The sequence below is a fragment of the Pteropus vampyrus genome, unplaced genomic scaffold (assembly GCF_000151845.1).
Source record: "Pteropus vampyrus isolate Shadow unplaced genomic scaffold, Pvam_2.0 Scaffold131, whole genome shotgun sequence".
NCBI lineage: Eukaryota > Metazoa > Chordata > Mammalia > Chiroptera > Pteropodidae > Pteropus > Pteropus vampyrus.
This window is the reverse complement of record NW_011888912.1, coordinates 1,937,124-1,945,668: the sequence shown is the minus strand read 5'-3', so window position 1 is coordinate 1,945,668 and position 8,545 is coordinate 1,937,124. Positions and strand designations below refer to the sequence as shown.

General features: G+C 66.4%; 1 protein-coding gene across 3 annotated transcripts in view; it reads right to left on the bottom strand.

Moving 5' to 3' along the window:
- The window catches only part of PKP1 (plakophilin 1), a 32,341-nt gene that overhangs the window by 10,655 nt on the left and 13,141 nt on the right, over positions 1-8,545 (bottom strand). For 2 of the 3 annotated variants that reach the window (XM_011367268.2, XM_023534793.1), the window contains one exon: positions 281-675. In XM_011367268.2, the coding sequence (XP_011365570.1) occupies positions 281-675 (395 nt within the window). Of the gene's footprint in view, positions 1-280; positions 676-3,692; positions 3,855-8,545 lie in introns of those variants that run through there. The other variant, XM_023534792.1, reaches the window with a different exon arrangement.

Genomic DNA, 8,545 nt, shown 5'->3' with positions numbered 1-8,545 from the left:
GAACCCACTCTGAGACCCACCAGCCTAGCTCGCCTTCTCTGCTCATGTCCTGCGACCCTTCTAAACCTACATACTCCAAGCTTCGCCTAAATGCCGACTTCTGCAGCCCCTTCCCACTGGGAACACGCCCAGGCTGGGACAGGGGAATCCCTGGGGACAGAGGCCCTGTCCTTCCCCCATCTCAGGGGCTCCCTCCGGGGCAGCCAGGTGAGGTGTGGTCCCAGCCCCCTGGCCCTCAGTCCCAGCTCCCCGGCCCCTGGCCCGGCCCAGCAGCACTCACTTGGAGCTGGCCCTGGAGTGGCCAAAGGACATGTCCTTGCTGCAGGACATGGGCGGGATGTACACCGGCTCCTGCTTGGAGGTGCAGGAGGGCGGGCGGGCCACGCACTTCTTGGCCCCCTTCTGGCCGCTGCAGGTGCTGTAGAAGCTGTAACGGCTCTGCGTGGCCTTGTGGCCCTTGCTGCTGGGCACGCCCTTGCGCAGGGTGCCCCGGGGGTCGCAGTACAGGTCCGGCTCGCTGCGGCTGGCCTTGATCTTCTGCAGGAAGCAGATGTCGCTGCCGGCGCCCGCGGTGGGACAGCCAGCCCGGGGCAGGTGGCGGCCCCAGCTCTCCATCTGGCTGTAGGAGCTGAAGCGCCGGTGGTCAGCCTCCCGCTTGAGGGTACCATTGTAGATCTGGGGGAGAGAGGAGGGCTCGCTGGGGTTCCTGACTGCGCCCCACAGCCACGCCGGGAGCCCAAGGTCTGGGCAGGAGGGACCGCGGTCACCTCTGATACAGTAGTTGGTTCCCAAGCGGCAGGCTGTGACCCATTACAGACTGTGCAGTCCATTTAGCAGACCGAGACCATCGTTCTAAGACCAGACTAGAGTAAGGTACATGGGGACTCAAGCCAGTGGGGGCGGAGTGCCCAGCGGTGCCCAGACGGCCATGCTGGCCGCGGCCGCGGGCGCCGGCTGTGAACCGCGCTTCTCGCTGGGGGCCTTCGGGGCGTCTGGCCACATGCACCTGTTCCCACAGGCCCGTCCGGAAGGGAGAGGTGGGAAGTCCTGAGCCCCGCCCCCCAGCCCTCGGCCCGCTGTCCCGTGCCATCCTCAGAACCAGCGGCTTCCGACGGCGCGGCCGGCTCGGCCACCACACACAGCGTGGGCTCCTCGTACTCGGGCAGCCCGTCCCCGCTGTCGCTTCCCTGCCGAACACGTACTTCGTCTGACACCCCTCTGCCGGGGCGAGAAGCAGATGGGAACAGGCTCCTTAAAGGTCGAAGGGGGGTCCTCCTGCTCCTGGGCCTTCTGTTACGGGGTGCCTGCACACGGGCAGGCAGGCGGGGGCTGCAGGGCAGGCCTCCTGGGCTTTGTTGTCAGGCTTGCGGGATGCGGGGTGGGAAGCTGGGCTCAGCCCAACAGGAAAACACAACAATAGGTGCCCCCCAGGCCACGTGAGCCCACCTGAGGGGCCAGCCGCTCTGGGGAGAGCCTGCGAAGCCGTGGACGGGGTGGGAACGAGCTAGCGGAGTGCTGTCCAGGGCTTGCCTCCTGGGCTTTGTTGTCAGGCTTGCGGGATGCGGGGTGGGAAGCTGGGCTCAGCCCAACAGGAAAACACAACAATAGATGCCCCCCAGGCCACGTGAGCCCACCTGAGGGGCCAGCCGCTCTGGGGAGAGCCTGCGAAGCCGTGGACGGGGTGGGAACGAGCTAGCGGAGTGCTGTCCAGGGCTTGCCCGAGCTCACGTGCCGTGGGCCTGCCTGCTGGGACTCGTCCTGAGACCACAGGATCAGCCTGGGGCCTGATGAGCCGTCTGCACCCAGCAGCCGCCTCGGGACTCAGGTCTGCAGTGGCCAGAGCCGGCCTGTACCCCTGGGAGTGAGCGCGAGCGAGTGCGTGTGTGGGGGAGGCCTCGGGCACCCGGGTGGATCCTGTCCACGCCAGATCCAGCCGCACAGGCGGGGCAGCGGCCGCCCTTGGCCAGGTCCCCTTCATCTCTGCAAGGACAGCCTTGGGCAGCAGGAAACAACCCGTGGGTCAAGCCCCAGTCAGAAGCGGCGCCCGGACTCAGAAGCCACCGCGAGCCTTGGCAGTGGCCCTGGCCACCCACACGCCCAGCTGTGCACCAGGCAGGAAGTTTTCTTCCTCAAACTGGGTCAAACTGACCAACCCAGAGGGAACTGGTGTGTGGGTGTCGGGAGCCGTGAATGCACAATCATAGGCAGAGGGGACAGCGGGTGGCTTTGTGGCTTTTGGACAGGAATGTGTACCTCGCAGATGACACACAAAACACTCGATCAGGCCTCCAGGCTTCAGGCCGGGGGCCACACCCCTCGCCTGCACTGCCTGGGGGAGGACGGCGACATGGCTCCTCCATGGAGGGAGAGCTGGTTCCTCCCAGACGGAGCAGCGGGCTAAGCCTTATATGGACATGCAACAGGGAGCTGCCTTGTTCTCAGTAAATGACACTCCCCGTTGTCATCTCAGTCACCTGGTGAGGCATGGGAATGCTCGCCCTGGCCGAAACCCAGCGAAAACGCGATGGTGCTGACGAAGCCTCCCAGAGGCTTTGGGCTTTGCACTGCTGCATGCGGCGGGGGCGGGGAGCAGCAGGCAACCCAGCCCACGGGGGCCGGGGACCGTGCTGGCCATGCCCGCAGAGGGGCAGGCGTGGCGGGCAGGTCGAGGCGTCCGTCGGCTGCATTTCCCAGCACCCCATCAGCCACACTGCACCCCTGGGACCCCCACTCCAGGCCCCACGCCCCGGCGGCTGACGGCAGCCGTGGAGGTCTCAGGAGTGGCAGCCAAGCTTCCTCTTGGCCCCGTCCTCTCCCCGTGGCACATGGGTCCTGGGTTCCCGGGCACAGCCGGCCGGGCGCAGCCGAAGCCTGGGACCTCTCCCCATTTTCCGTCAGGCCGAAATAGCGGTGGCACCTCGGGACTCCAGACACATCCCTCAAGCTCACCGGGCCGAGACGTCCACAGCGGGGGAGGTTCAGTGGTCAGGACACAGCTCTGGAGCCAGACTGTCCGGGCCGAGTGTGGCCACGTCACAGGCCGGACGACCGGCCTTAGGCGAGTCCCCTGAACCCGGTGTGTGCCCGCTGCTTCGTCAGTCGGGCTGGCGTAATGGCCGAGCCTGGCGTGCGGGGTCGTTGGGAGCATCCAGCAGGGAGCAGGGTGCGTGGCGTGTTCGCTCAGCGGGCACATCATGTGGCCGGCTGCCCCCAGGTTCTGGCTGAGGGTTTTACGGAGCCGAAGCCACACCAGAGGAGCTGCCAAGCTGGCACACGGGGGGATGACCCCTACGGCCACGGAACAGTCTCACGTTTCAGCAGAGCAGGCGCGGCCCCCCGAGACGGCACCGCGGCGAAGCTGGCAGATGGCACGTGGCTTCTGGGCCGTCGGCACCGGGCAGGACAGGTCTTCCCGCGCAGGGCCCCCCGAGCCCTGCAGGGCCTGTGGTGCCCCTGGCCCCGGCTGTAGTGCTGGTGACGCCTCGCCAACTGTCACTGTGACTAACGAGAATGCGCCCCCCCATCCTGGTCCCACGAGCAGCCGCAGCCGTGCTTAAACGCACAGGCAGCGTGAGCACACGTGTCCACGCTTCGCTGCCAGTGCTAGCCAGGCACCCCCACACCCCACACCCCACACCCATCTGCTGGCAGCAACCTCGCCTCGAACACAAAGGACAATGAGACGCTCACACCCTTGTCTGGTCATCTTGAGCTTCCTGGGAAACTCCAGCCTCAGTGGGATGACCCAGGGGCGAACGCCCGACTTCCTGGGAGCAGAGCTGACCGCTGACCCGCAGGGCCGGCTGGGCCGGACGGCGAGCGGGAAGCCCGCATGGTGTGTCTCCACTTGAGACGCCAGTGGGGCTCTTGGGGGGCCGACACTCAAACCCGTGTTCCCAGGTGGGCCAGAGAGGGTGGCTCCCCGCCCGCCGGCGCTCTGCCCGCTTCTGCTAACGACCACTTTCCTGCCTTTCCGCCCTCCCCCGCTCGGGGAAGGTGGAATTTTACCCCCCACTGAAGTCCCTTCAGCCCAACGTCACCTTCTCTTCCTGTCCCTCCCAGCACACCCTCCACGCAGCCCCTGCCGCCAGCCACATTCCTCCTCTGCCTCCCGCCGGCTTCTGCCCAGACAACCCTCTACCCCGATAGCTGTCCTCCCGCCACCCCAGGCCCTCTGCACCTGCCGTCTCTGCTCACCTGCTCTGCACCTGCTCTGTGGGCGGAGTAGAGAAAGACCCTTCCCTGTGCCCAGAACAGGGCTGGGCCCATGGCCAGTGCTCAGTGTAAAGGCATCTGGGCTGGGGGTGGACACACGGGCGGCTGATGGCGCGGGGTGCCCTTGGCCTCCACGTGCACGGGGGAGCCTCCGTGCCCTCTGAGCTGCGAGGAAGGCTGGGTGTCCTGCCTGGGGTGAGGGAGACTGCATGGGACCGGGCTGTGATGGTTCATGATTCTTCCCTTTGCCCCTTGACCTGGGAGACAGCAGCTGGTCGGCCACGTCGGGAGAGCCCCAGTCCCGCTCCAGCTGACCATGCAGAAGCTGCCGGCCCTGTGGCGGCCAGCCGGGCAGGCCGCGACGAAAAGGCCGTCCGGGTCCCCAGCCATGAGCCCATGTTGAAACCAAGCTCCTACAGCAAGGTGTGGCTGGCCTAACCAGCTCTCCAGGGACACACGCCCCGCCCCTCCCTGCCCACACCCGGCCAAGCGCCCTTCTCATGAGAGCGCGTGCCCCCAGCGTCCCGGGGTCCTCCTGCCTCTGGGGCACAGGGAGGACTCTGCTGAGAGGGACGCCGACTGCGAATGCCTCAGGGACAGAGTCCATCGGTCACTTCCCGCTGCTCCCCGCTCAGCACCCCGAAGACCTGTACCAGCTCTCGAGCTGTCCCCGGGATTCGGGTCAGGACTGGGCAGAGATGGCTGGTCATGAGGCGGCAGGGGCCTTGCGCATGTGGCCGGCAGCTCTGCTCGCCTGTCCCCAGGGTCTGAGCACACGGGTCCTAGCGGGGGCCGTCCAGGGTGGGCACATGGGGCCAGGGCTGGGAGAGCCCCCCGGGGCGGGGGTGACTGCTCACTCAGCAGTTGGAGGCAACGTGGAAGCCTCTGGGCCTGAGTCACCAAAGGTGGGGTGTGCGGGTCCCTGCCTCCTCCTGGGTACCCCGACCTCTGGCTGGGAAAGATGCCAGCCCCCATCTTTCCCTGGCATGCGGCCCTGTGTGCAGCGTGGAGGACAGAGCATGCACACGTGCACACGCAGACACACCCCCACATGGGACACAGGTCCCCTCGCTGGGGTGGACTCAGGTGGGGAAGGTCTGAGCTCTTCCTAACCCGTGGCAAGCACGGGCACCACAGTTTGCACAGGGCTCCCCTGCTCACCATCCCGTTACAGCGGCCCAGGGCCCCGGCCCCCCGCCTGGCCAGCGGGGTGTCAGGCCCCAGGGCGCGTCCATCCTCCCTGTGAGAACCTTAAGCCGGGGAACTTGAGGCTAAGAAGGCCACGCAGCCCGGACACGGCGGCCTGAGCCAGGCCCCAGCAGGTGACAGGAATGGCTGACAGGCTTTGCAGGCGCCCCGCCAGCTCCTCTGGCTCACTGAGGGTCCCCGCCCCTAGGAACTCCACCCCAGGACGACAGAAGTGGGGGGTGGGCCGTCCTCTGCTGGCCATCGCGGGAGGCCCAGCCACGTGACATGACTCTATTGCCCACAGCACCCAGAACGAACCCCGTGAGCCCGGCCCTTGGCCTCGTCTGTGGGCTGTGGGGGCCGGAGGGGGCTCCCCACTGAGGCCTGAGCTATCTCTCTCCCCAGCTGCGTCTCTACCCCCCGCCTCCACTGCTGTGTTTTAGCTGAGCCTGCTCCCCTCCTGCGGGAAGGTCCCCATCTCCCCCAGAGACGAGGGAGTACAGCCTCCCCCACGGAAGGGTGGGGACGGCTCCCCCCACCGCCCCGGGGAAATGCCGCTGCATTTGTCTCCCTGGACAGTGAGGGAAGGAAAACCCTCTAGTGAACTAAGAGGCTCCAGAAGACCCACCCAGGGCTTGGTGGCAGTGTCCCTGCCGGTGTCCCCTGCTCCTGGCCGTGGAGCGTCTGCGCTCACTTGGCTGGAGAGAAACCCTGACTCCCTCCTCCCTGACCCTGGTGGCTCCTCCCTCCTCTCGCCCACTGGGCTCCGGACTCGGCCCCCCCAGTCTGCCTCTGAGCTGCCGGTGACCCCACTTCTCCATGGCTTGACTTCCCTGCACGTGACATCGGGCCAACACCCCGCTCACCTAGGGCCTCGCGAAGGCCGAAGGAAGGAGCCGGTGGCCGTGAGGGCGCGAGCACTCTGGGTGCCTTCGAGGTGCTGCCCTAACTCGGGGCGCGTTAAACGGCCAGGCGCCGGAGACAGGGCTACGTCCGCGGGAGAGCCAGGGAACGGGACGGCGGGCGGCCGAGCAGCCCTGCAGGGCCCCATCTGCCTGCCACCCCAGAAGCTGAGGGCCACCCCCAAACCTGCAGGGCGCTGGGGACTGAGGCTGGAGCAGGGCGTGGCGGGGAGGTCACCTGGTCCCACTGCCATTTACGCCGAGGAAACCAAGGCTGGGACATGTCGACGTCAGCGTGTGCTGCCACGCTCGGCATTTCATTGCATCGTCTCTCACGCTCCGGTTCCCTGACTTGATTTTAAGCATTGGCTAAGGACTTAAAGTCCGCTGGTCGAGACTGGCTCTTGTCAGGACCAAAGAGGGGAAAAAAGGTAAAAAAAAAAAAAAGAAAACCTCCACTAATTTTCTTCTGAAGCAAAATAAAGTTTACGATTATCCTTAATTCTTCAAATCTTCCCTCTAAAGTTTCAGAAGCTCTGCCGTGAGCCTCCATGTGAGGATGCAGGCGAGGGCAGCAGCAGCCGCCCAGGGGGAGCCGAGGAGACCAGGTCCCATGCTCCGTGGCCAGCGGACTGCCCGCCTCCTGCTGCCTGGGCGGGCAGGAAGATGCGCCCCCGTGCACCCAGGTGTCCATTTCCCAGCCAAGCCAGACTGCAGAGGCCTCCGTGGGCTGGACGGAGGGGACGGACAGTGGGTCGATTAAGCTGGAGGAAGATGGGAACCCTCTCCGTGTCTCCGCCGGGGCTGGCACTCCCTCCGGGGGGCCTTCGGGGGTGGCCTGCTGCGGACGGCACCCAGGGCTGTGCTCCCTCGGGCCCTGGCGTGTCTCCTGCTCTGCCACACCGAGTCCCTCTCCCTCCACATTCGGACCAGACTGCACGGCTGGCCTCCACTCCCTGCTCCCCACAAGGTCCATACAGCCAGGACAGTGACAGGTGACACTGTGCCACCTCCTGGGTCTGGCGCTCCTCACTGGAGCAGGAGGAAGGGGTGGGGCTGCGGGGCGCACGGCCGCAGAGGCATCGCGGGTTCCGCGTCCCCCAGGCATCGGCTGCAGGAGGCCAGGGAGCTGGCCAAACGCACCCAGCCGCCCTCCTTGGTGACCTTGGGGAAGCAGGGCCCGGGGCTGCTGTGACACCAAGCCTCAGGCCGGGAGCACGCCTCCTCTGCCCGTGCTCCCTGCGGAGGGCGCCCCTCCTCTCCAAGCTCAGCTCCTCCACGGGCCTGTCCGGTTTCGCCCAGCCGGGGCCCGCCCTTAGGGACCACTGACTTCATTCTCGGGAACCGGGCCCCCTCCCTTCGCAAACCCATGGTGCCGACATGGGGAGCATGCTCCGCCTTCTCTCCCCCGAGCAAGGACACAGGTATGGGATGTCACGGCCGCAAGGACCTGGGCAGAGATGGAGGACCCCGCCTCTGGCCAGTGCTTCCTCCTTTCCTCCCCCTTATCTCTGGCTCCCCGCAAACTTCGGCCAGGAGGAGGGGCCTCGGCACCCCGCACTCCTCCCCCGCCCCCACCCCCCTGTGGGGAGTAAGCACAGAAGGAAGGCCTCCCATGCAGCTCCAGCCTGGGGCCAGCCGGGGCTTCTCACTTGGGAGCAGGGCCACCCCAGTGTAACAGGGCTTATGAGGTGGGGCTCATCCCCAGGGGACACCCCAGACACAGACGTTTGCCACTGGCTTCTGCCACAGTTTACATACAGGGAGCGTCCCTGGCCTCAGCCAGCTGTCCGTGAAGACACGGCTGCGCTCGGCTGCTGCTTCTGGGGTGGTGGGGGGAGCCGCCCGCCCCTCTAGCTTCTCTGCCTCTTCTCTCTCAGGCACTTTCTGTCCCTTGGCAAGTACGGTCACGGTCTCTTCTTGTTGGGTAAGAGCCTGAGGCCCTCATGGGAACTTCCTATCTCCCAGGGCTGAGTGGGAGTGAGTCACGAGCTGGCACAGGGACACTGAGTTGGCAAATACATCCATCGTCACTCCCGGGGCAGAAGCCAGGTGTGCTGGGGAGAAGGAAGGCACGTGTCCACTCCATCCCCCCGTCCTCCCGTCCCCAGACAGCGGGCAGAGGCTGGCACCAGCGTTCGGAGCCGAGACATGCAGAGGGTGGCGGGCTGGGTGCTGAGGTGGGCAGGGGCCAGGTGGAGCCTGTCCCCTTCCTTCCCAACTGCAGGAGATGGCGACCC